The 26914-nt window shown below is 33.2% G+C and overlaps 3 protein-coding genes across 3 annotated transcripts; 1 reads left to right on the top strand and 2 right to left on the bottom strand.

Annotated features, from left to right (window-relative positions):
• Nucleotides 1-650: 650 nt before the first annotated feature.
• On the bottom strand, nucleotides 651-12866 carry mTor (serine/threonine-protein kinase Tor). Its single transcript, XM_089705724.1, has 10 exons — nucleotides 12480-12866; nucleotides 11595-12392; nucleotides 8455-11036; nucleotides 8204-8376; nucleotides 7847-8132; nucleotides 5886-7772; nucleotides 5293-5508; nucleotides 4568-4933; nucleotides 3793-4107; nucleotides 651-3560 (listed from the first exon to the last, which is right to left on the bottom strand). Exons 1-10 carry the CDS (start codon nucleotides 12697-12699, stop codon nucleotides 3123-3125), a joined length of 7281 nt encoding a protein of 2426 aa, XP_089561850.1. The 5' UTR covers nucleotides 12700-12866; the 3' UTR covers nucleotides 651-3122.
• Nucleotides 12867-13356: 490 nt separating this feature from the next.
• Arpc2 (Actin-related protein 2/3 complex, subunit 2) lies at nucleotides 13357-22677 on the top strand. Its single transcript, XM_089705760.1, has 9 exons — nucleotides 13357-13549; nucleotides 14049-14142; nucleotides 14315-14414; nucleotides 15679-15865; nucleotides 16766-16901; nucleotides 18123-18207; nucleotides 19223-19323; nucleotides 19863-19969; nucleotides 20527-22677. The coding sequence occupies exons 1-9, from the start codon at nucleotides 13476-13478 to the stop codon at nucleotides 20552-20554; spliced, it is 912 nt and encodes a 303-aa protein (XP_089561886.1). The 5' UTR covers nucleotides 13357-13475; the 3' UTR covers nucleotides 20555-22677.
• LOC149480912 (uncharacterized) lies at nucleotides 22658-26593 on the bottom strand. Its single transcript, XM_089705779.1, has 4 exons — nucleotides 26324-26593; nucleotides 25206-25358; nucleotides 24446-24529; nucleotides 22658-23056 (listed from the first exon to the last, which is right to left on the bottom strand). Exons 1-4 carry the CDS (start codon nucleotides 26445-26447, stop codon nucleotides 22896-22898), a joined length of 522 nt encoding a protein of 173 aa, XP_089561905.1. The 5' UTR covers nucleotides 26448-26593; the 3' UTR covers nucleotides 22658-22895.
• Between the last annotated feature and the right edge of the window lie 321 nt (nucleotides 26594-26914).

Here is a 26914-nt window from a genome sequence, read left to right as displayed (position 1 = left end):
ACATTTGATAACATATCAATTATATGTATTGTTTATGGTGAACTTTACTCATAAGATCTTTGGGTTCAAAAACTACACTTTCGAGCACATGGATTTGAATCTAAAGCTTCTCTACCTAAAGCAAAGCTCACGAATATTATACAAAATATTCAATGTATATGTGTAGGTACTATTTACTTAACTATTTAAGATATTTTTTTTCAATGCATGCTGCATTGCATTTTTGACAAAAAAGGAAACAGACAAGAATTTATAAGGCTTAACGACCTTCTGCAGTTATGAAATGTAAACCCTTCACTAGCTAAAATAGAGTTCCTTTATAGGGTAATGGTATATTTATGTTCTCTAATCTCTTCAAGGTACATAATTAATACCTACTTATTATTCTATTGTACGGGGTAGTTTCAACACCACCAAATTTTAATTTCTAATGATATTGGAAATAATATTAGGTACATTAGCACTTATTTTATGAACCAATCTGAAAAAAATCGCACTTTGTATCTATCTATCTCTATTCATAATCTGTAAGCGAGATCGTAATCAAGCGCTTTTTTATTGTTTCAATAAATTCGAACTTGTAACAACACTAGATCTTAGAGGTAGGAAATAAGGGAAGAGTGACTAAGAAATAAAACATCTGGTACAAATAAACCAATTATATTTATTATGCTATAACTATATACATTGAAAGAAGTAGCACGATATTTATTTACCAATTAGTTACTAATTATGTAGGTATATGTAGTATGGCTTATGTGAATACAACAAAAACAACAAATCCTTAAATATATAATTATATTAACTGCGAACCTTTAGTTATAAGTAGAAATATAAGTAAACAAAAACTATCGTCACAGTTCTTTAAGATCTTAAATGAAACAGAAACATGATGTATAAAATTCCTGAAAAATTTCACCTTTCATCTTATACAATATACATATTTAATAATGTGAAGCCAATTAATTAATATTATACAATAGATAACATAATAGAATTTTATTCTATGGATTATTCAAATTATTTGTAACTACGCAACAACACTAGGCTTCTGAAGGCTTTTCAAAATTACATATTTCTTTTACACATTTATTATAATGAGTATAATAATTTAAAACAGTTCAGTAAACACTGCCTTAGTTGAGGGAACGTGGTATTTGTAGGTTTTTAGAGGTTTACTACATTAAGCATGGGTAATTTGAAGTCAACAAATTGCTGGAAGTAATTACCTTACATATTGTACAAAATGTGGCATTGAAAACTTTATTTGTGACGATCATAAACTTACAAAATATATCACTTAAACCCCTTACATGTACATATTTACAATAATTAGAAAAATAACAATTTTGGTGAAAAAAAAAATGCACAAATGCAATTAAGTAAACCTAAGAATAGGTACATAGTTACCTAAGTAATAATATATTATTCATTTGCGAATAAAAGCACTAGTTTTATTTCTTGTCCGATTGCCACATTAGAAAATCTTTACTCTTTGTTGTGACTGAGTTTATCGACCCGTTGCATGCAGTAATATCAATTTATGTAATTTAGTACCGACAATGAAACGTTGTTTTCAGTTGATTTCAATAGGCTCTTAATTATTTATGAATTATTTAAAATCTTATATTGAATATACAATGTCAACAATGAAACAATGTATTTTTTAGTCAATTAAAACCGATATTAATAGTAAGTAATTATATCTTGTTTCATATTATTGAAACGAGTCCAATAATTTTTTGTCATAAGATGTTCAATTTACTTAGAAAAGCTGTGTACGTGGGAATCAATTAATAGCCTCGGTACAATTTGAGTTATAAATGCCCATAATAATGGAGTAATAAAGAAAATAATTTGACTGCTTGTACGATGAGTAAGTATCCCATATTCCTATTCATATATATCTTACAATTACATTTCTATTACATACTATTTATATGCATAGGATTTTTGAAGTGAAACTTCTTTAGGCGCGTTGAGATTAAAATTTCAAGGTCGCGTCATAGTAATACCGACACGTCATGGAGTAAGGCGACGATTTTCGTATCTTCGAATCTTGCCAATGAAGTTTCACTTCTGACACGTGCGCTCGACGCACACGCTCATTTTAACAAGAGGCGTGTATTTTCCCATTAAATATAAATAGAGTACAATTGTTATGCTATCACCATAGGAAATAAGAGTAATTTTAATTTAATTTCGATTAATTGTCTGCGAGGAACTAATGCCAAAACGGCGAATCTCCACTTCTTGTGGTTATATCGTCAAATTAAATTAAGTGAAAATGGCAGATTAGTATTTAAGGGTAAGTTATATTTGTTAATATTTAAGTAGGAGTGTTCCTATAAAGCAAAATGGCAACATTCTAAAATCTAGAGCATGGGATTTTGCATTCATATACTTGAGCAGTCTGAATGTTATTTTGTTGAAAAAAATAAGCTTTTGAATTCGGGTTACATAGAATTGGGATTTAAAAAAGAGGTAAAAATAAAATGGGATCTTACATAAGAGACGGGATAGATATCATAGAGTCATTATGTTTTTAGTTTACGTGATTACGTTTTAAGTGCCTACGAAAAATATATTATACATACTTACTATCACGCTATAATTTTCCAAAATATATGTCAATTTACAATAAACTCAGAAGAATATTTTTTCTTTCTGTCTAATTATAAATCCGATACGAAGTGCAAAATAATATAAATCTACATTAACACAAACCTTAATCGACTAGGAAAGTTTATCTTTAGAGTCAAATTACTACGCATTAAAAGTACTTACTTAATTTCCCACAAATTATTTAGTTTATTTTTTTTCTAAATTTCCTCCAAATCTTAAAATATTCGAAAATATTTCCTATATATTTTAACGTAGTGTCTTAAAATGATACGACATGAATGTTTCAAAATTGTTCAGCAACTAAATTTAAACCGCAATTCGTTTAATAACGATTTGATATATACGGATGTTCGTTATAAATATAACAATATTAAAAGCTTAAAGCTCATATATTAATTTTATTCAAGTCGTATCTTTCAAGACAAATAACGCAGTCACTAAATGCAAAATTTAAGCACCGAATTTTGAGCCTTATCAGTCCGTACATAAGGCTCAATCTACCAAAACGGGCACCAGCCCACATAGCACTGGCAGAGATTCTCGTTACTCGTCGCTTGCTGTATCAGCAGATCCACTTGTTTCTGAACGGACACGCAATTATCGTCTATATGCGGGAAGTCCCTTCCTGTGAGTTTGTCTCGAACTCTATTCACTATGGCCAATGCCCGTTTGTTGAGGTTAGTTTCCGCTGGCTGGTCTATGGTTTCGTTGAATCCTAGAGCGGCTCGACTCCTACTGGGTTGTGGGGATGCACCTTCAGCTGATGATGGGTCAGCATCATTCCTGGACCTTCTCCCGGCATCTATGAGCCTCCAGTTGAGGAGCGGATCGTATACGAACGCTTCTAGCACCGCCATGACACTGTCCTTGTGTCGGTGCAGCACTTCCATCACCGATTCGCATGTTCGTCTGTAGGTACCTTCGATGCCCGTCACCTTGAGATAGAAAATAATAGAATAAATAAAAATTAGAAATTTATGTTGGAAGTTCAAATGTTGGTTCAACTTTAAAAAGTGCAAGTGCAAGATCGTAATGTTAAATTAAAAAAAAATCAAAATTTATATGTTAATGTTTATAAAACTATGGTGTTCAATCTTTCTTTCAAAATTATCAGAATATATTATTTTTAATACCATTTCAATTATGTAAAAATCTACCAGAACTCACCTCCATAGCATTAATGAGCATCCTGGTCAATCTGAACGGAATCTTCTCCGGGAACTTATCCCTTGTCACAGCCACTTCGAAGCAGTCCCCAAAGTCAATATGCAGGAACTTCCCAGTCTTTCTATCCAGCATGATATTCGACGGATGTCTGTCCCCGAGCCCCAGTATGTACCCCACCATGGACATGACCGCTAGAGACCGCGTGTAGTTCGTTCTACGCTCGAACCACACTTCTGAAGAGGGACTCTTTAGCCATAATAGTTTGGCGAGATCGTCCCCCGCTGTGTGCTCTAATGCGTGCTCGAATACTTCCACCTGAGGAAATAGTTTGGATTTAATGAACAGATTTGTGTGGAGGAACAACAAACATTTATACAATCATAAATGCAAATTTAGAACTACCAAATTGAATGTGAACTTTGTTTCACTAATAAGTAGTGTAACATTTTGCTTATTTAATATTTTGCTTAACGTCCAAATATGTATAACCAATTCTATCATAAATACATATATCTATTTTGTAAATTACTTCTGATAATAACTTCTGACAAAGGAAAAGCAATTACAGTCAGTTTAGCTTTACTGTAATTAAAAGGACAAATTCTTATTCCTACTAATATTATAAATGCGAAAGTTTGTGAGGATGGATGTATGTGTATGTGTACATATGTTTGTTACTCTTTCATGCAAATACAGAAACACTACTAAAGCTAGTAATGTTCAATAGGTGATTAGTAGTCAATTAATAGAAGTTAGTTTTATAAATTTTACATACCTTTTGCATCAGCATCAATTTCTCGAGATCCGAAGCCATCCTCTGCATGATCCTGTGTTCAATATTCAGCAGAATCTTCCTCTTATCCCTGTAATCTCTAATCAGGGAGTGCAGTGTATCACAATGGGGTACCCAGCCAATTAACCCTGAATTAGTGGACAGAGGTATAACAGCGTATCTCTGTATGGCCAGATCTCGTCTGAAAGTATCTGGGTCGGCTTGTAGCAGAGTATTGACGAGACCGAACAGTTGCATCACTCGCTCGTCCTGTCTCAGGTCCTCGTGTCCCTTGAGCAGGAACATGTAATCCTTGCCGTTCGAACCCCGTATGCAGAGACGACGCGGCCGCTGTTTTGATGTTATCACCTGTCAAATAATATTTATTGTGATAGAAAATGTTGGTCAAAAATGCTTTATTTCAAAATTATAATTTCTTGATGTTTGCTTTTTACGAACTTAACTAATTTGTTCTAAGTGTCCAAAATAATTTAGCTGACTTAAACTCAACAAAATTGATTATAAAAGTGCAGCAATTATGATTTTTTTTCAATTATGCACCAATTATAAGACGATTATAAAACATATATAAGTAATCTTTACAATTTTTTTCAAACAGAATAAAATTTTTATGTATAAGTAAAACAGAAGTGATGGAAAGATAACGGCCTCGATTGACGCCAGCAAATTTATCCAATTTTTTAACCCAAGTTACCCCTTATGCTTACCTGCAAGCTGCTTTGTATATGCGCAATCCGTATCAAATCTCTATCTGGAACATATGAGCCTGGTACAGCCAATTCAAGATCTCTGCAGCTCAGCAGCCTTGGGCTGACGTACTGCAGCTCGAGCGACGTGAGCTGCGGCAGCTGCCGGCTGATACGACGGAACACGTGGTAGTACAGGTCCCAAGCTTGATTCAGGTCCCGGACTTGACCGGACTCCTGGTGGTGATAATAATTATATTTATATAACACATGTTTCGCGACCATCTTCGTCAGTGAATAATTCGAGTTTAAATAAAATTTGTAAATGATCATAGAAAGTTAATTTGCGCAATATAAAGTATAAACATTGTTCTTGTACTTTATTTCAGTAATAGGTAATATATGTTATTCACCAATTTACAATATAAGGTAATAAAATACACTAAAATTAACTCAAACTCAAATATATTTATTCAACTAGACTTCGTTCGAAAGTGCTTTTAAATTGTCTTAAAACAGAAAAATAATAATTTTCCACCGAGAGCAAGCCGTTTCTACAGACTAGCGCTAGTAACTCTGTGATTTAACAGTTAAAAAATATTACATATACATACCTTGAATCTATTGCACCATTCTTGAGCTTCATTCAGATCCCTTCCATACGCGGTGCTGAATGATATTTCCTTCAAAGTTTGCGGCCCGCGCTCTAACATCGCATGCAAAGGTTCCAACGTCTTGAACATTGCCTTTACATCGTGCTCACTAAAGTAAAGTCTAGACGCTTCTTCTAAAGCCTCATGCCACTGTTCGTGCCACAAAATAGCAACTCTAATTAGTTCTTCCGATATCATCGCTGCTTGATTGACCAAGTTAATCGAATGTGTACACATTGATTTCAAAATTTGATTCGCAGCGTTCTTACGATCTACAAACGAAGATTTAGAAGCCACGGTTAGCGGATAAACAAGCGCTTGGGGATGCGACTTGCCAATATCTATGAGCAGAGAATGGATAAGCTTTCCCACCAAAGCTCTCGGAATATCGATTCTAGCTATCAATTGTGGAATGACTTGAAGCCACACGTTAATTTCGATAGTTCTTATTCCTTCAACGAGTGCTTCGTGCACCGCCGGATGGTGGCCATAGTCAAACCACAATGTTAACAATCTCAAAGTATCTTGGAGAGAACTGCCATGCGATAAATTGATCGACTTGAAGAAGCCTTCTACTGCGGGTACTGTGTACATTTGTATGTATTCAGTAGAAGCTTTTACATCTGCAGAAGTTGGAGGATTATCTCCTTCTTGGTGCTTGTAAAATAGTACAGTTTCGAAATTCATATATGCCCATGCGTGCCACGCTTTGTACCAATCGGAGGAAAGTTCTGTAGCAGCCGAGTAATTGCGCAGGATCGTTTTAATAGATTGTCTATTAATTCCCGACAACGACTCGCACCAAGACCCTAACTTTAAGTGACAACGAGCAAGTAATCTGCAATGTTCCGCATCACCATTGTCGACATTGTCCACATAACGCTGTAATTGATCATAAGCTAGTTGCTTATCACCAGCTACCCACAAATGCTTTGCGTACGCGAGTGTAAGCCTCGGTTCGTGGGTTGGCAGCGGTTTATCTCGATTTTCACTGGGATCTATTCCTAGGAGCATCACTAGCGTTTTGTGAGCTTGTCGCGGCGCACCACTCTTTCTGCAAAGTGACGCGAATTTCAACCAAGTGGCCATGTCCTCTTGCGGCGTTAAAACTAAACCACGAACTTGTAGAATCTTACTCCAATCTTCGACCAGCCTTTGACCACCTTGTAACCTCGTCCACCAAGCTTGCCGAATCGATTCTCTTCGCTCTTGAACTAATTTGTATGTTATAACTTCTTCCAACTCCGCTAACAGCTGAGCATTAACTAATGCTCCGTACGCTCTTTGGTAACTCTCACCAGCAACAGCAGTCAATTCAGAATCTAGCAATGTTCGTGCTTGATCGATATATAATTTCGATACATTATAATCTCCGTTGTGTATATTAAGAACGGCTCTATAGAAAGCTCCGTCTTGAGTGTTTTCGGGCAAGAAGTTGACATAATTAGACATAGAATCCCATTCATTGAGACCCCAAGAAGCAGCCGCCGCCAATCTCGCCGCTTTGAATTTTTCTTCGTCAGTCATTTGCGGCCACCACATCGAGACAGTGTTATATAATTTAGTCCATTCGCCTAACGCTTCGAAACAACGAAGTTCTCCAAGGCAAGCATCAATATTGTCCGTTTCATTGCTTAGTTTTTCTCCATATAGATTTAGTGCCTTTTCCCAGTTGTGCAATTTCTCATACCATCGAATCTGCACTTTTAAGCTTGTATCACCCGCTTCTCTTTGTGTCATAACTCTTTCCAGTAGTCCTTCCGCAGCTTCCTTTTGCTGTAGTTTGTTATTAATATGTATCAAAGCCTCTACAACTTGAGAAGTTGCTCCATTGCGGAATTCTTCTTCCTGTCAAATTAAAATTAATTTAGTTTTTTAAATAACAAAAATGAGTTTGAACAAACATGCAAATTATCACTCACTTTATAATGTAAAGCTTTGGCATACGCTCTGCAATGCATTGCTCTTTCGCCAAGTAAATGCGTGGATATAGGTAGCGCTCCACCTTCACAATGTTCCATAAATTCTGCTAAGTTCAGAACAGTGTGCGCTAATTCCGGAGCATCAGGAGCAGTTAATGCTTGCTCTAATGCATTCGATAGTTCTGTGCGTGACCGACTATCCAGTTCTGTCCAACACGACACGAAAGCCGCGTTAAACAAATCTCGCAAAAGTTGCGAATAATTGTGTGCAAGTGCAAGGCATGCTCTGGAAAAGATTAAAAATTATAGACCATTGGCTTATGAAACAATATATGTTTAGGTAAATTGGCCATTTACCTTAATGCTGGGCTGTGTGATTCTGTTAGCAGACCGATACTAAAACGTCTGAGCCATTCCAACCAATCGTCTTTGGATACGCGACTGCTGACCGTCCACGCCACTTTAAGACTTTGCGCGTTCACGTAAAGCTTTCGAATCGATTGCGATGTGTCACATGCTACAATACGAGCCTGAAAATATTAACATTTATAAATAAAAAACCACAGTTTATTTAATACGTCACCATTGAATAAAGATATGACACAAACCTCTTGATTATTATTTCTCGGTTTTCTTCTGGTACTTTGAAGAAATTCTTCCAAAGTTAGCATTGGCGTTGTTTGTAGCTTAGATAGCAATAGTTCATAATTTTGATGTTGGATCCTATGCTTTACCAATACCTTTTGTACAAGAGGTATGAAGTCGGTGAATTTTCGACCTAATTGAACGATTAAAGCGCACAAGGTATCCATAGCTGTTGTGCGCAAAGCATAGCAAGTGTCCAAACTACGAACGAGGGGATGAATTATTCTTGATACTAGTTCGCTATAGTTTAATGAATCAGACAAATAGTCAACTGTTTCCATTGCGACTTTCGCAACAGGAATAGGACAGTCAGTTGCATCAAATAACTTTACAATGGAAGGAATTACTAAATGCATGTAGTCATCTAAGTTATCTTCGAATTTTTGTAATGCATACAACAACTTTTCAGTCACAACCCTATCCTTGCTAGTATCATGCGCCAAAACGCGAAGTATCTGCGGCATTAATTGCGGTAAGTATACCTTGAATTCTGAGCCAAGTGCGATTGCAATATGTTCTACGAGTAGTATCAATGTAGGCTGCAAAGGACTGTTAGGAGTCCAAAATTCTTTGATAAGATCAAATATTTTGTCCAAATAATTTCGAATATGTTGTTTGACTATAGCAATTAACTTAGCGAGCTGTGTGAATAGGAACTCACGGAAAGCAATATTATCTGTAGCGCGAGCGACATATAGGAGACTAGGAGTAACTCGAGAAATATATGGAACACATTTAATACCAAGGGATTGGAAAATAAATGTAACTGCCTGAACAACACTTGTATGGTGTTGTTGAAGTGTGGGGTCGCGTAATATACGCATGAGAGTTGAAATGACAATTGCTGGGTAGTATTCGTCCAACACCGGTGTTGGCATCAAAACCAACATTTCACTTGAAGTTATGTCGAAATTGTTTTCTTCAGCTTTACTATCAGCCACTGGGACTAAACTTGAGTTAGGTTGCCCATCTTTTCTACTTTTCGTTAATTTATGTTTATAAGGATCCAACGCACCCAGTAGACCCAACACTCGAATTGTTTCACGTCTGTCTTTCGGTTGTTGTTCAGTTTTCAGAAAATTTAGAAGTACATCCATTAAATTTGGATAGTCTGTATATGGGGTAACAACATATCCTGTTGCACTAATTAGTTGTCCAAATGCCCATAGAGCCACGCTTCGCTTTTCTGTCGCAGTTGCATCGGAAAGTAAGTCAAGAAGGATCGTAAGAAGTTCTGGAAGGCATTTCCTAAGCCCACTGTTATCACCATGGACATCAGCTAAATCTCCTACTGCCTTAAGAACACTGATGACAACACCTGGGTTAACATCAGGTTCTTTCAATTTTGGTACCAGAACATTTAGAATTGTCTCCATGTAAGGTTTCACAAGTTTAGGGGCATGCAAAATAAGATTATCAAGCATTCTAGCAGCTTGCTCTTTATTACGACTCATTCCCGAATGTTCAAGTTCAGTCAAAAACTGTATTAATGTCTTTCTTAAACCAGGCATTACATATGCGGGATTAACTGTACTCAATCTTCCAATGGTACAAATTGCTAATTCTCGTATTTCTAAATGCTCGTCATTCATAGCAATAAACAGAAAACTAAGATTTTCTATTTGCGCTAAATGTGTATCGAAAATTTGTGTCAGAGATTCAAGTACCCAGTATCTCACTTCGTAATCAGGATCAGTTACGGAAACAATTAGCATTTTGCCAACAACTTCTGCTGTTAACATGGTGAGTGTCTTTGAAGGTGTTTTCATTGTCCTAATTGCAGCATCTGCTAAAAGTTTTGCTGATGTTTTCACAGCTTCAACCCTTATTTCCTGTTGATCACTCTGTAAGAAGTGATCTGCACATCTACGGACAAACATGAGCAAACTGTGTTGCCCTTCAAAATGAAAAGTGCCTAGTGTACTCAGTGCTAAAACAATGCTTGCAGTGTCCTGTGGTTCTATTGGAAGGGTTATATTACTCATTTGCTGTTCTAAACTCCTAGGCACTCCTGGATGTAAAAAGTGTTTATTCCTAAGTACTAAAGAGAGCATATTCAAAAGGCCTTCTGATATTTCTGCTCTAAGTGAGGGTAAATTTTCACTCAACTCCTTCATGCATATTGTTAAAGATGGGCTCAAACCAGTTGCAAACATAGCATCAAGTATTTCTTTAATGTCCCTTACAACAAGATCTTTTACAGCACTACTTAGCAATGTTATACAGGCAAATATAGATGGATCGACCCATATCCTTTTCTTTGTTTGAAAATCTCTTACAGGCAATGCTTGCTTTACAACATCCATAATTCTTGGTATAAAAGTTCTTATATCACCCTCTAAAGCTGCTGCCATAAGGCCAAGTGTTGTAAATGCCATGTTTTTGTCTTTCTCCCTACTCCTTATTGAAGTTAATAAGTAATGCATAGTTGAATTTAGATATTTCTTCAAGAATAATTCTTTATTGAATGCAGCTAATCTTGGGATTATAACAAGAAGTGTTTGTGGCACTCCTTGGAGCTTCAACAACCTTTGGGCCATCACATCTGTAATAAATAGAATTATTATAATATTGTACACAATACTGAATTGTAAGTCACTAAACAATTATAATTGAAAACAAAAAACATCTCTTATCGAAACATTAATTAATATTCATTATTTTTATTCTGCTCTCTGCAGCTGCTTTTGTTAGCTCTATCTGTGTAATTTTTTTTAAGTTTATCAAAATTAAAAAGTTGTTATTCTTATCCATACAGAGAAAAATTGAACCAATAAAAAATAGCAAAATCCAATTAGCATTTCTTGAATTATTATAATTAAGTAGGAACACAAACTCTATTTTATATGTATAGAAGAGAAGCTATCCACCAGTGCTATGAGCGCTGTTAAGTGATAAAAATGCATTTTATCTATATTAAAATAGAACCACTGCAAAGGCATTGATAATAATTTATTTTTCTCTTATTTTTTGTTATATTCTCTTCCTTTTCCAATTGGTTTCATTCTACTATAATTAATTATTTTTCTAAACTCAATTTCCCCAACCTAATAGGAGAATAAGACAGATTAAAAAACTTAAAAATAAACTTAAATTTACATACCATGGCAAATCCTCTCAATTTTCTCGGACAAAAGTTTTTTACATACTTCAGATTCATATATAGGAACTGGATATTGCACATTTTCTGTTTTAAATCCATCACACAAGTAGCCTCTCTTTACTGAAGGACTGTGGAGCTTAGTGCTAATAAAAATAATATCATCGGACACTATTATATCTTTTTGAGTATCAATGCTTCTCATTAAGTGTGAATATTTTTTCTCCCAAATTGCATTAGAACATCTTAACAATTCATTCAAGATTAAGAGCCCTCCATGAACCCGATCCTCTTTAGTAATACCCTTTTCTTTTATTGGAATATCTTCAAAGGACAGCATTGCTTCTTCATAACACTGCATATACCATTGTGGCTTTGCTGTAGATTGCTTTGCAGTTTCTCGCTGAGCTGTTACTACAAAACCAGCTCTTAAAGCTTTGGCAGCTGCTTCCCTTATTTGCTGTTTAGGATCTTTCAACGCAACAAGGATATGGTCAAAGAACCCAGAAACTTGTTGATAGAAATATGTAGGCATAGCAATAGCAAGTTCTTTTAATAGCAAAACAGCTGAATGACGTCTGCCTTCGTTTCTTTCTTCAGAAAGCCATTCAAATGCCCTTTTTACTTCAAATTCTACATATTCAGCTCTTTTGACCCCGGAGACAGTTGCCAGACGCCCAACTGTTTTAGCTGCTAATTCCATTACTCCTGCATCGGATGAAGGTAGGAGATTTCGTAAGTAATTAGCAAATCTAGTGATTCTAGTCTTTGTAGTATCACAGTCACCTCCAATGAGACATACTGAAAAATATATTTTTTTAATGAATTATTACGAATATGACATCAAAATATTGATGAGTAATGTTCACTTAATAATATAATACAAACCTATCGCCAGTACACCTCCTTTTTTCTCATGAACATCATTGCTAGAAACCATTTCAAATATTTGGTGATTAAACTCATCAAGAAACTGAGTAAGCTCTTCCTGTGGAACTTCACGCAGCTCAGTTTTAGCAAAGTGATACAATTCTCTTGCCGTTTTCGTTTGAACATCCACATTTCGGGATTTTAAACCCGCTACAAATGCAGCTACCTGGTTCGACATCTTTGATAGATAATTTACAGCACACTATCACTTAAGTCATTTTAATATAATTGTAGATGACTTGGGTCAAATCGGTCATTAGTACCTAGTTTATTAATGATCAGTTCTTATAAATTTTTATTCCCAAAAAATAAATAAACACTGAACTCACGTTATTACTTTGACGTTTTATGACCACAGATTGTTTATGACTCTGAGGTTTATGACTTTAGCTTTTGGTTTTGGTTTGAGAGTGAAGTTGATGCGATAGCTGCTAGATGTTTTTAAAAAATATCTTTGGCATACAGTTCATAGTTTATTATAAGTACCTATGTAATAAGTTTCAAAACACAGTCTTATTTTACAAATTTCCGTTAATTTTCGCTTGAAATTGGGAATTATCTGTTTAAAATTTCTTAGTTTAAATTTAAAAAATAAGAATACTTTTAAAATATATGATCAGAATAATCATTTTCATGGAATAGAAAATGAAAGAAAACAAATTATGATGATTGTTTTAAATATTAATATACTATTTCTAGGATTGCTTCCAATATAATAATTAAATTAAAATTGAAAATTCATCATTTTCAAAAAAGGACCGATTTTGCAATAGTATAGTCTATGGTTATTTGACCGATATTTCATTCATTTGATGCTTCCTTTTCTTTCTCTGTCGTAGAGATATCTGTGTGCGGGCGGTCGTCATTTTAAAGATAATTCGTATGAATTATTAAATGAAGGTGCTATAAAGTGTTAATTTTATGAAAAAACTGTAGGTTATAAATTGTTAAATAATGATCTTGCTGGAGATCAATAATAGAATTATAGAAGAAACATTAACAGTTAAATATAAAAATGCACTGGCGCGGTGAGTACGTTACGCTTAGAAAGTTTACCTGTTTTTTACAATCATTCTGTGCGGTATGTGTGTGGACAAGATTTAGCGTATTGTGAGGTATTTTATTCTATTTTAATATATCAAGCGGTCAATGTAAGTAATTTTGTCCTGCCTATAACCCCTTTTCGGAATTAGTTGACAACTGTCAAATACTATCACACAGGGTGGGCCCACGTTGGCCGCCGAATATGCAAAATTCGAATCGTTTCGGTATTGTACAGGACGTATTCATGGTTTATTTTTCCATAAATAAAGTTTCGATCATGACGCTAGTTGGTTTGTATCAGCGATGATGAGTCATATTGTTTGTAGGTATTGACGACAAGTGCGGAAACGTCCTATAAAATGTTTTTGAATACCCATCGCATTAGAGTATTCAAAGTATGTGATATATGACAACAAAGTTGAATGTACAGCTATGTTCCTCTGCAATGTTTTCCTTGAGTTAATTATCATATGTTTGTTCCAGTTTAAAGCCTGAGTCCATAGATGTGACCGTAGCAGATTTTGATGGAGTACTTTTTCATATATCCAATGTCAATGGAGATAAAACCAAAGTTAGGGTAGGTCACTGAGCATTTCATTTTAAAAATTAAATAAATTTTAGTGTATGCTGTTATCTGCATTGACTCATTTGAGCAGTGTGACATTCAGAATGTTTTTTATGAGTAATACTTATGATAATTCTTTATATATAGGTTTTATGATTATAATGGGTATTATTAATTATTTCAGGTTAGTATATCATTGAAGTTTTACAAGCAATTAGAGGAGCATGGAGCGGATGAACTGCTCAAAAGAGTGTATGGCCCCCTCCTCACTGAAACAGAGACAGGTGATTTTGTATGATTTTAATTTTAAATATGTTATGTCTGATTTTTCAATGCTTGGATAAAACTTATTCGTCAAATAATGTATAAAACTACCATTTTATGAACACACTTAACAGTTTACGTGACATTTTAATATTATCGTGTAATACTTTATTGGAAAGATAAGTTTTATCCAAGCATTGAAAAAATCGGCCCTTAATTAAACTACTTTCTGAATAACATAAAAGATATATGAACGATAGACTAAGTTCTAAGTTACTCATGGGTATGTTATTGTTACATTAGGTTTTATTGACTAATATAAATTATCAATAAATTTATAAGCTTAGTCTTACAGAGAAATAGATAAGCTAAATTTGGACGTAAATTTTCAAACATGTAATCACACTACAGTTGTGAGATAACATTTATTTGTGTTTTAATTATTTTGTAAACATAATACATAAATACAAACAATTATTTTGTATGCCAAGTAACTTATTGTGTTTTATACATGGTTAACTGATCATTAATTTGAAGAATTTAACAATATGATGTAACCAGAGCCATAAGGAATTTGCATCACAATGACTTGTTTATAATGAATTGAGTATTATGGTGTTGGTATTCAATTGCTTATAAGAATTATTATATTGACACAATGTTGAAAGTATTTGATATGTTTATCATTCCATTAGATTAGATTATTTTTGTAGGATTGTTATTTTGTGATAAAAAATGATAGTGCCAAAATTTAACTCTAATTAATATCATATAAATATATTGTAGTATGAATTCATATTTATTTTTCACTAATATTCCAATTAACAAAATTAATCATTTTAATAGGATTTTTAAATCTAATAAAATATGACACAAAATATAAATTTTATTTTATGATAAAATATCAAGTATAAAAAAAAACATTTTTTAATTTGACTAATTAGTCACTGATTTTTTATGATCATAAATAATGTTTGTTAAAAGTATGAATATATATATTTGAAACTGTTTAAAAAATGTTTTATCATTTACTAGCTTTCCGCCCGCGGCATCGCCCGCGTTTTCAAAGAAAAACCCGTTCCCATGCGATTTCCGGGATAAAACCTATCCTATGTGTTAATCCAAGTTACCCTCTATATGTGTGCTTAATTTCATTGTAATTGGTTCAGTAGTATTTGCGTGAAAGAGTAACAAACAAACATCCATACATACAAACTTTCGCCTTTATAATAGTAATAGGATGTAAGGATCATATTTTAAACTTATGCACAATATTATTGTCAGGTTACAATGTATCTGTCTTACTTGACATGGAGAACATTCCGGATGACTGGGAGGTTATTGTGAAGAAGGTTGGTCTCTTGAAAAGGAACTGCTTTGCATCGGTGTTCGAGCGTTACTTCAGGCTGCAAGAGGATGGCGATGTCAGTCACAAGCGAGCTGTTATCAACTATCGACAGGATGAAACACTGTGAGTTGGTTTAATCTGCTGTTAGAAAATATTATTATCGAAAAATATAATTTTGCATAAATTACATACGATTTTATAACAGCATTGATATATGTAAAAAGTAAAATTTACAATGTAATACAATGTTTTACATGATAATATGGGTTGTTTTTCCTCTCATAACTCCTTATCTTGTTTTTTTTTTGTTACATTCTGATTTTAAAAGTAATTTATTATAGGAGATGTAAAGAACACACATTGCTTATTCATATGTAGGTTGGAGATGGATGTAGTTCAAACAAGTGTATTTTTTTTAATTATTAAGTGTATCAAGCACTATATAAATGTCTTTAAGTGTAATCCAATGTAAACTTGTATAGCTTCATAAAGATGTAATAAGATTAATTAGCACAATCGTTATTTAGATCAATTATAAAAGTAATTAGCTGCACCTTACATGTTTTCTAATATAAAAAAATGCTATGACCCTTCTCATATTTTCCGACCATCCTAATATAAAATTGCTTGATATTGCGAGTAAAATGTCAGTGAATATATTTGTTACATTTCTTATTTGTCTAGTACTTCTGTAATATTAAGAAAAAGCTTTAATTCTGTGTTACAAAAAACTTTTAATAATCTCAATAATCACGTAATATCTGTCATATACATACAAAGAATAACATAAGCAAAGACTTGTAATGCATCCAAATCCCCTCACCCAGCAATTGCTTAAACTAAAGCCCAGGAAACGTCTGAAAAGAGCTTATGTTGTTGTTGAGTTACATTAGAAAGGGGAATTAGGGCAGTGGCTCTGGTTCTCAAATCGCCAAATTATTCTGTCCAAATATCTGCTCATAGTCCGTTGACTGATCGCAGATGTCAATAATAATTAAAAAAAATATACATAACATCTTGCAGATACGTAGAAGCACAAGAGGATAGAGTGACGGTGGTGTTCTCGACGGTGTTCCGTCATGAAGACGATATGGTCATCGGCAAAGTGTTCATGCAGGAACTGAAGGAGGGCAGACGAGCTTCACATACCGCGCCACAGGTATTAATTATATTAAAAAAAAAATACGTAGCAATTGTTGTTTTAACATATAAGAATTTTTAAAATAGATCTAACATGTAGATAAATTTTAGAAGTTCAATATAAAATGAATTGTGAATGAGTGAGGGAAAAAATAAATTTAAAAAAGTATCCACATATTGATTTGTTTTATGTCAACATTATTCATAAGAAACAGATTTATATACAACGGCATTGTTTATAAATATAATACATATATAGATAACTTGTTGATTCATTAATTTAATTTTGACTGATAAAATAATATTATTTTTATTCAATAAAATTACTTTAACCTATCACGCGTCTGGCGCACAGCCGGCACCGATCCCGATAGTGTCAAGGGAGTTCACGAAATCTAGCTTTTTTATGACTACCGAGTTTGAAAATTTTATTTACCCTATTGTTCTATAATTATATGCCATGTATTATATATTTTTGGAAAGAGGAAGAAACTAGTTATAGCATAAAAATGTAATCATGACGATATATTTTTTCTATAAAATTATAAAAAAATGATTTTCTTTTGTTTTAATTTTAATTGCTTACATACTAACACTTACATGATAATGCTGAGTCATCAAATGATCATATTCACGTTTTCATATCACTACACGATTGCCAAATACATTCACTTATATTTTCACACATTTAACACAACATATTTCACTATGAATAATAACAAATCTCCATTATTCACAAACAAGAAAAAAAGCGCCATTTTGCGTCTTCCGCACTGAAAAGTTGAGACACTTTTTCACTGAGTATTCTTCAAATATCCCTAAAACCAATATCATAAACGTATTCTACGTAAAATTTCCAGTAATATACGTCTCAATTATCACTCATCTAATTATTCCTCTCGGCATAATTCACAATCCAAATATTCGTTGAACAAGACAAATGTCACAAACTATGGCCGATGACGCAACTCAATCAATGATTCACTTTTTTTTTTATTTTGTGGTTTTGGTCTCTATTGCCTGTCTCGGAGTCGTGTCGATTCGAATTATAAATGTTTAAGGCATAGAGAAATATTTTTTATACTGGAAACATTCACTTGTAATTCACTACAGATGGCCTTCAATGTCACGGGCCGCGTTAGGCACAGAGTTTGTGCGCAGTACACTACAGTACAATTTACGTTACGACACAAATATTGTGCGTAGAACGTGTCACGGGTTAAAATTGATTCTTTTTCAGGTTCTATTTTCACACAAGGAGCCACCGTTAGAACTTGTTGACACAGATGCGAAAGTAGGAGATAATATCAGCTATGTCACATTTGGTAAGATTTTTGATTAAAAAAGCATTCTATCTATAAGAATTATCATTGAATTTGTACTGATATTAAGGCAACTGAGCCAATAACATTATATTTTAATGGTATTAGTTAATAAAATACGTTTATATTATAATGGAGTTTACCAAATGTATTTTATTGTTAATTGGGCATTAGTAAGTGACACAGCCAATAATATTTTGATACTGTAACAATTAATGTATACCATTTCGTATTTTCCTGTATTCGCTAATACGTTGTTTACGTATTTTGGATTAAAATTGCATGGTCATCTATTACTGTGTTAAAATAATTTCAATATATATAATACAGTTAAAATAATTGATTTAAACAACAATACATAACTTTTTTGTGAAATGAAGCAGAAACTTTAATTATAACTGTTCTGCATGATCAAAATTAATATTCTAGGCGAAGCAGCCTATTTTCTATAATGACGTCATGCTTATAAAGTATGATGCTATTATTTATTTATAGCTTTTAGTGTTACGTCATTGTTTATGTAATTAATTTAAGGAGTGTTGGCTCTGGCGTTATTTATGGCTGGCTTTGAACTTATCTATTTTTTATGTGACACTTAATAAGCTCCGAAAATTAACAGATTTATAAATTCTTTCATTAGGAGATTACTCTTAATTATTCCTAAATAACAAGTGAATTTTTTTTTGAAGTGGAACTACTTTAGGCGCCTTGCGAGTTCAATTTTAAGGTCGCTTCATGACAATACCGTCACGTCATGGAGTAAGGCGACGATTTTGTTATTTATGAATCTTGCCAAAAAAGTTTCACTTCTGACACGTGTGCTCGGTAGACACCCTTTTTTTATTATCCCGTTTTCATATCATCTTATTAAATACAAATGTTATTAAAACGTTAATTAATGTATGTTATGACTGAATGAGGTATTCTATAGATATATTAGATTAGATTGCTGTTGCCCTATATTTTCAATAGAATAGAATAAACTCAAAAATATTCTGAAATAAAATAATTATTGTAGTGTTGTTCCCGCGGCACACGTGCGAGGCGGCGCGCGACAACACCATAGACTTGCTGCACATGTTCCGGGACTATCTGCATTATCACATCAAGTGCTCTAAGGTGAGCGGTTGTTGAGTTAATATTATTTTTGTACATAATATAGATGTTTCTGAAAGTTGTGTCTTTTTAATATTCTGAAACTTGGTTGAGGATTAAAAATAAAAATGGAAAATATTTGTGTCCATAATTAAAAAAAAATATATGTTAGACATTTTATTACCTAAAGCTAATATGTTCAAATCAAATATGTTTATTTGCTCGTATATTGTAATTTGAAGATGTTTTATAAAACTTTTTTTTATTACATAGGCTGCCATTGTAAATGGCGTGCAAAAATTTAGATAGCTATTTTTTATGTGAATTAGTCATATTATAGAAATGTACTTCATATTTCACTTTTCTAGGTGCTAATCGGAGTATTTTTTTTTAAATTTCTACGTATTAATATTTAATATCTTGCCTTTGATCAACTGTCTATAAATAACAAGAACCAAAATCATACACCGTTAACCTTTATATTATATTGAATATCTGTAACGTGTTTGCGATTGTCATATTGTGTTTATCATCATGTAAAGTGTGTGTATATATGTGTGCAGGTGTACGTGCACTCGCGCATGCGCGCCAAGGCGGGCGAGCTGCTGAAGGTGCTGAACCGTGCGCGCCCGCAGCCCGCCAACCGGCCCAACGAGCGGAAAACTATCTCGTTAGTATACATTGTTTATTATACATTTTGACGTGACAACGTCTTATAATTCGATAGCCGGCTGCACGCACGAAAAAACATGACTCATGTGGCGTTACCTCGCTCTGAGGCGTTCCATGTAGACTTGAAGTGCAAGCGAGAGCGCGGAACGAGCGACAAAGAAGCACAATAGGCAGTTGTCACGTTCAACTATTGTCAGTAAACCGACTTTACAGACAACCAATTTTTTTAACTATGTTTATGTTTATGTACAGAATAAAAAATGTTTTAACTTTTTGTATATTGGCTCGAGTTCGTAAATGTAAACTGGCAAGGTTTTTCTAATAACGCCATTTTATCGGATCATGATTGTGTGCTGTACATATTTTAAATTTTAACAATATTCATTTACTTATAAATATAAATATTCTTACTTTTGGTCGTAATAACAGTAACACATAGAACTTTTTGTTTTGATATTTTTGTACTGAAAGACCTGATTAATTCGTTATTCACAAAAAAAATAATGTAACCACTAATAAATGTTTTATAATATAAATGCTATTTGCTTGTTCCAGTGGCAAAACGTTTGTGAGGCGAGATTGATTGCGCGCCGTCGGCAGTTAGACGCCGCACCACACTAACGCGGTCATTCCCTTACATTCTATGTTGTTGCAACACTGTATAAACAAATCGTTTTTATTTATATATTATTGTATTATGCAGTTTTTAAATTTGTATTTTAACGATCTCATTATGGAATTCGTATGGTATTTTTTTTATGAGCACAGGTAATTCTGCTTTTGACATAGTTTTTTAATCTATGAACTTTTTTTTAATTGTCACTTAAAATTTTGAAGCAATTTTATTAATAAATTTACCCCTATATGTTTAAGATGACATTAATGTTATAGGAATGAGCGCGTTATCAACAATATGACTCCACAATGTGCGTATTTCTTAATATTAAATATATCGTGTACTCATTGAAAACTAAATCATACCCAAATCAGGTCACAAAGCTCTGAATGTAACAGTTATTTATCCGTTGCAATACCGTTAATTGCCAAATAATTATGCTCAATATTGGATGTATCCTATTGGTTCGTGAAATGTGCACATTGTAACAAATATTTATTATCACCAAGCCTAACCTAGTGATCAAAATGTTCTGTAGACTTGTTAACAAAATTATGCTTTATGAGAGTTTATATGATATAGAGGTGGCACTGCGTTCGCGACTCGGGTTCCTAATTCTTATTGTATGTGTACAGTCAATGTCAAAGTTTTGTTGTTTTCTCCATTGTGGCCGGTTCATGTTAGTTTCAGAGTAAATTCGATTTAAATAGTTTGATGTTGAGTGTACACGTTGACAAATGAAAACGTTTATTACCAGTAGTGTCCATCCTGTGAGTTTGTTTAGCTTATGTAATTTTGTTGTAAGTGACGCAATCACCGATCCTCACGTAGGGTATATTATATATGATGTACTATAACGTAGCCTATATCGTTTCGATTGCAATCTTGTAAAAATGTATATCGCCGGACGTCGAGACAGGTAAAGCACAAAGTCCCACGAATTATTCCTTCAAATTTTTTTTCGTGCGTATTAGTTACATATACATAGTTGCAATATACGAACAATAATAATTTTAATGAAATGAACTTGTTTACGTTTTAGGTAGATCGCATTCAATTATTAACGTGTAAGTGAAAGTGTATAAATATCTCGATAGTTTGTTTCGTAGACGAGTGACTTGGATCAATATGGCCTTATTTACCGAGAAACTTTTCTATGATTCCGGTCTCTTGAAATCTGCTAGTGTCGCTAGATTAGGCCTCGGTACGTCGTATCGATGTTCGAAGTGCAATTCGATATTCCATTTCGCATTTGTTCCCCGACATAGAGCTGTATCGTTGAACTTTAATGAAATTTTATTACACGAATCGAACGTAGCGTCATAGATTCTGGACACGTTTTTATATTATTATTATTATGGTGATGTTTTGCACTGGAATATAGATTGCTCAATGACATTCGTAATGTTCATTCAAATTTCTGAAATGTAGGTATTTAAAAGTTTCTACACAGCTGGGTTTGGCGTAGGTCACCTTTGTTCGTAATAAACATTATCCCATTTATGTTTTGAATTATTAAGTTTGAACAGCAATAAAATATATACAGAAGTAATATCCCACCTGACGAAGATGACCCCAGTGGTAAATCTAGTTGTGTAGATCTTCTAGAAATAGGTGAAAATGTGTTTGAAGATTGTGGTGTCAATAACGACTCATGGACTGAACGTTTAGGTTTAAATTATCGTCCGGGTGTCGAAGGATTGTATAAAACTAAGTCATATTTTAAACAACACGCCGAAAAATATATAATTATATTATATCATGACAGATTGAACAGGTCCTGAGTGAAGCGATGAGCATGTAGAAACAATTTAAACTATTTAAAATAATATTATTATGTAGCTAACTTGAATTTTATGTAATTTTTATTTGCAAGATGTATTATTTATGTATTATAATGTAAGTTAAATGTTGCTTTAAAGTTATCGCTTACGATTCGACGATTGTTTTTACTGTCAGTTTTATGCGAGATTATGTAAACTGCGGATACTAAAGTTATTTGTGAATATGTAATTAATCTTGTGATCTAAAATCCGTTTATACTGTATTTTTTATTTTCTAGATTAAACAAAACATCTTAATGCAGGAAATTTGTTTATTTATTACAAAATACATTTATTCTTAAATTAACAAACGAGATGATGTTCTTAGTATTTTACCTAATCTATATCTTCATCTCTAGTAAACTATCATAATTATTATAATTTCATCTTCTAAAAAGCCTTATTATTAAATGCAATAATTCTTCTCTAAGTACATAAAATGCATCCAAAGCATTACAATCTTCACTAAATCATAGAGAAAGCTTTTAAAAATCCATTTTAGCTGGTGAATTCGGCGTGGTGGGTGACTTTGGTTGGCTCAATTTGGACAAATTGGCCACTTTGGTCGCGAATTTGACGAAGTTCATTCCGCCAGAAGGTTGCGGCTCCGACTTGGGATCCGGTTGGAATGAGGTTTCTAAAGAACCTGTGGGATAAAACAATATTATATTACAAATAAATAAATTGAATTCGACATAGTCACGGAAATATATAGGCATACAGGAGATATACAGGTGAATATTGCTTCGTTTGTTCGGTGGAATCTTCGAATCGCTGAAAGTTCTCATGGGGCCAATTTTGATGGAATTGAAAATGGCATCATAACATTATTTTATGAGAAATCGTTAGTCTTAGTTTTCAGAGGTTTTCGATGTTGCTCAGTTTCGGATGCGCCTAGCATGACCAGTTAAAATTTCACTCTGCATATAAAATGGTATATACATACTTAATTAATAATGTACTACTACTCGTTTAAATGAAAACAGTGCACATAAAGTAAATATGGAAAATAATTTCTGATGTATCGAAAGTAATTTTCTACACAATAGTGCACACATTTCAATGTATGAGCGTTCGTGAGCAAGTGTTTTTTAACGCGAATGGCGAAAGTATTAAGTATTTGATATCTAATATTTTGAAACAAAAGTAAGTTATGTTTAAACTTTTATGACATGATATTCTAAAATAAAATCTTGAAGTCATATAGAATCACACAACCACATCTGGTCACATCAAATCTATAAATTATAAATTAATTTATTTTGTTTAACCAGTTGCAGTATAATCATGCCTGATTAACCAGTTAAACGTACATAAAAAGTGAATAAAATGACGCCATTGTTGACAAAGCGATTTCATTCCCAATCCCTTTTACGATCATGTCGCTCGTAAAATAAATAATTGAACCAACTACACGTTAAAATGTACACGAAACTTGTTAAGACATTTGATAGCACGTGATATAAATTTCGAATTATACTGCAGAAGTATTTCTATTTTGTAGCTTAACGACCGCAGTTTCGCTCGCATGTATTCTTTAATCAATTTCAACTTTGGCAACAAAAGTGTTGCTAGGAATAAGTATAAAATTAAATAGTAATGTTAGGATATCGAAACATTTTTGTATAGGCCAGAACGATATAGTGGAAACGCGCTCTAAGATCTGAGTAATATACACACCACTACATATGCAAAAATTTCTCCAAGCTAATTTACCTGTATATACACAGAACCAATAAACTATCACTATCAGTTATCACTAAGGTAAAGATATGTAGGACCAATTAATTATCTTACATTATAATATTTTCCTAGATTAAAGATTAATAGGTATGCATAAGCAAAAGGTTGTAGGAGAATTGGAAATACACGGGTGCCTATGATATAGGGTTATTCTCTTGAACTCTTTATTTTTTAAAGTTGCTGTATATATGAATCTGCAAGGAAATCAATATTATCCCTTTATACATCGGCTCTATGTAGACGCAGCTTTATTCTACCGGAACTTAACTTCAAAAGTTTCTATGGTACTTACTTTGTTGTGGTGACATGATAGAACTAGGCTGGGATCCCTGCTTCTCCTCCATTGATTGGCTTTTCTCGTGCAACAGTTCCAACGCTAGTTAAAAATAAAACTGATTCGAATGACACGTTATCACAATGTTATCGGACGGAGCTATTTATTTTGCAAATCAGTAAATAGTTGCATTAGGAGATACGGAATTGTCGTGTTGAGTAAGACGAGCAATTATAATTTTTTTATCAAATCAAGAATAAAATGATACGCATGCAGATAATTATGTTTATATTATTGCAGATAAAGTAGGTATGTTACTCATTATTTACATTTTGTAGATATAAAAAAATGAAAAATCTCGTTGCTCGATGTTTGTATTTTCATGGAATGCTTCATAGTTTATTGAATTTGACCAAACTAGACACATAAATTTTTATTTCTATGAAAAAAAAAGCACCTACCTTGTGTGTTTTAATGGATGCTATTAAAGAATGGTATGCAAAGCGTTGAATATTGATAAAATAATCAATTTTCAAAATAAGTACCGCCATTAAGAGAAAAAAGAAAAAATAAACATGTTCAGTAACTAACTAATAAATCAAAACTTCAGCTCTACATGCTTTTTTTAGTGGCTAAAAAATGAAGCTGCAATTTTTTCAGTACATTATATTTTCGCGTTTACGAAGTGCGTGGAAGTGCGGAGAAAAAATATTATCTAGTTACGTGTGCACAGATAGTGAACACAAAAAATTGCTTTTACAAAAAGGTTCTATTTCACCGTCTTTCAATGAAATGGTATCCATCTTGGAATCTTGAATGGTTTCAAGTTGTTGTCTGAACTTGCTGGTTATTTTGCGCCGCTTGTAATCGGCCTCTATTTGCTGTTTTGTGCGAGGTATGCGGAAACGGAAGCAGCAGCACACCATCACAACTTGAATGGTAAACGTTAATTCGAAATTTAAAAATGGAAAAATTAAAAAAGTTGAATGTGGATTGATCGCCCGCGCCGATTCGATATTTAATAAAAACGATGAATTGATTCTACACAATAAGGTACTATAGACAACAATTAATATATACAGGAATCCGGATATTTAAAGTCGTTAAAACAAGGTTAAAACATATTCGAAAAACATCGAAAAGTTCAAATGTTTCTTGTAAGTACTCAATGATCTATATTACTTGCTCTGTGTCAATGATGACAAATTCTGAACTATGTGCAAGATATTTTCATTTTAAATATAACATTTCCTTGTATTTTCATACTACCCCGAGCCGACGAATAATTCAAGATAAGAATGCAATTTTAACTAAAGTGCTCCTTTACTAGAAAACACGTTCTTGCTTAGTTTATTTAGGGCACTGGGTTAACTTTGTTTTAGTACACCTACCTTCATATTAATTTTAACTTAAAAACCAAGAGTATTTAGTACCTACCTGATTTACTTGTAAGCTGTAGCTTGAAAAATATTAACGTTTCAAATAAATTGAAAAGGAACAGTGAGATTTCTATCAGTCTCTTCAGGTTTTAATGAGAGCACCAGTTCTTTGTAATAACTCTCCAGATTAATTAAGTGTGATTTAGATACGACACAGACGCCTACTTTAAATTTTCAGCAGATATTTATCTTCCAAGTACAAAGCTCTTAAATTCGACAGTCATTCTTTTGGTATTAACTGCCGAATAATAAGTAAACGTGTACTAAGGAGGTAGGTACTTATTAAACACTAAAGCCTTGTGTTTTATAAATTTTCATGCTTAGAGAAACCATGGACTAATAGAATCTAAAGTGTATTTGTCTATGGAGAAACTACAAAATTATAATACTTTGTTAGCAATACGTACTGTGTATTTAAAAATGACATTGTAATGCGCCTGTTAAAATATTTACTTACTCAAAGTAGTCACGCCAGCTATACAGAGAAATATAATTTGCCATACTCTTAGCTCTCCAACTACACTTTTTTCAAGCCATTCCGGCTCCTCTGAATTTTTTATAACATCCATTATGGGATCCATTGTGATAGTATCTACGTAACTATGATGATTGCACTACAAACGTTTGTTAAACAAACTAGGACAATGCGACTGTCGTGCCCGCAAAATACTTCCTTTGAATAAAAACTAATTGTCCCAATTCCATGGAGTGGTTAATAGCCGCACCTATTTCACGCTTATCCACCCTCGACACACCCAACTTCTTTATAAGTTTCATAGCGGGTCAATAGTTTCAACTAAAAAAAATTTTGAAAATTTTATTTACAGTAAGTATTGCTCAAAATTGTCTTAACCTTATGATAAAAGTACTTTGTTTTATTTGTGATTCTACCTGGTCCAAAATAATTATTAATAGAGCTGAGAGCACTTACAATTACTGGGATGGAAAGTTAAATTTCCCGCGAATTATCATTATGTTGCCATTAGTCGATTGTTAAAATGATTGACATTAATTACAGGTTGACTAAATTATTTATGTAATTTTGAAA

Source organism: Colias philodice, chromosome 17 (genome assembly GCF_061535455.1).
Source record: "Colias philodice isolate Cphi_HAF_F1 chromosome 17, ilColPhil1 Martin Lab GWU primary, whole genome shotgun sequence".
In the NCBI taxonomy this organism is placed as follows: Eukaryota; Metazoa; Arthropoda; class Insecta; order Lepidoptera; family Pieridae; genus Colias; species Colias philodice.
Note: the sequence above shows the minus strand (reverse complement) of the source record. Positions and strands in the feature narration are given on the sequence as shown.

Excerpts from the sequence above, each read along its gene's own strand:
- LOC149480912 (XM_089705779.1), bottom strand. The coding sequence starts at position 26,447 with ATGGATCCCATAATGGATGTTATAAAAAATTCAGAGGAGCCGGAATGG. Across the intron at positions 25,359-26,323 it reads AGCTGGCGTGACTACTTTGA|TTGTGATGGTGTGCTGCTGC; the intron begins GTAAGTAAATAT and ends TTACCATTCAAG. Across the intron at positions 24,530-25,205 it reads TACCATTTCATTGAAAGACG|CGTTGGAACTGTTGCACGAG; the intron begins GTGAAATAGAAC and ends ATTTTTAACTAG.
- Arpc2 (XM_089705760.1), top strand. The coding sequence starts at position 13,476 with ATGATCTTGCTGGAGATCAATAATAGAATTATAGAAGAAACATTAACA. Across the intron at positions 16,902-18,122 it reads CTTCACATACCGCGCCACAG|GTTCTATTTTCACACAAGGA; the intron begins GTATTAATTATA and ends ATTCTTTTTCAG. Across the intron at positions 19,970-20,526 it reads AACGAGCGGAAAACTATCTC|TGGCAAAACGTTTGTGAGGC; the intron begins GTTAGTATACAT and ends TGCTTGTTCCAG.
- mTor (XM_089705724.1), bottom strand. The coding sequence starts at position 12,699 with ATGTCGAACCAGGTAGCTGCATTTGTAGCGGGTTTAAAATCCCGAAAT. Across the intron at positions 8,377-8,454 it reads CGAGAAATAATAATCAAGAG|GCTCGTATTGTAGCATGTGA; the intron begins GTTTGTGTCATA and ends TAATATTTTCAG. Across the intron at positions 7,773-7,846 it reads CCAAAGCTTTACATTATAAA|GAAGAAGAATTCCGCAATGG; the intron begins GTGAGTGATAAT and ends TTAATTTGACAG.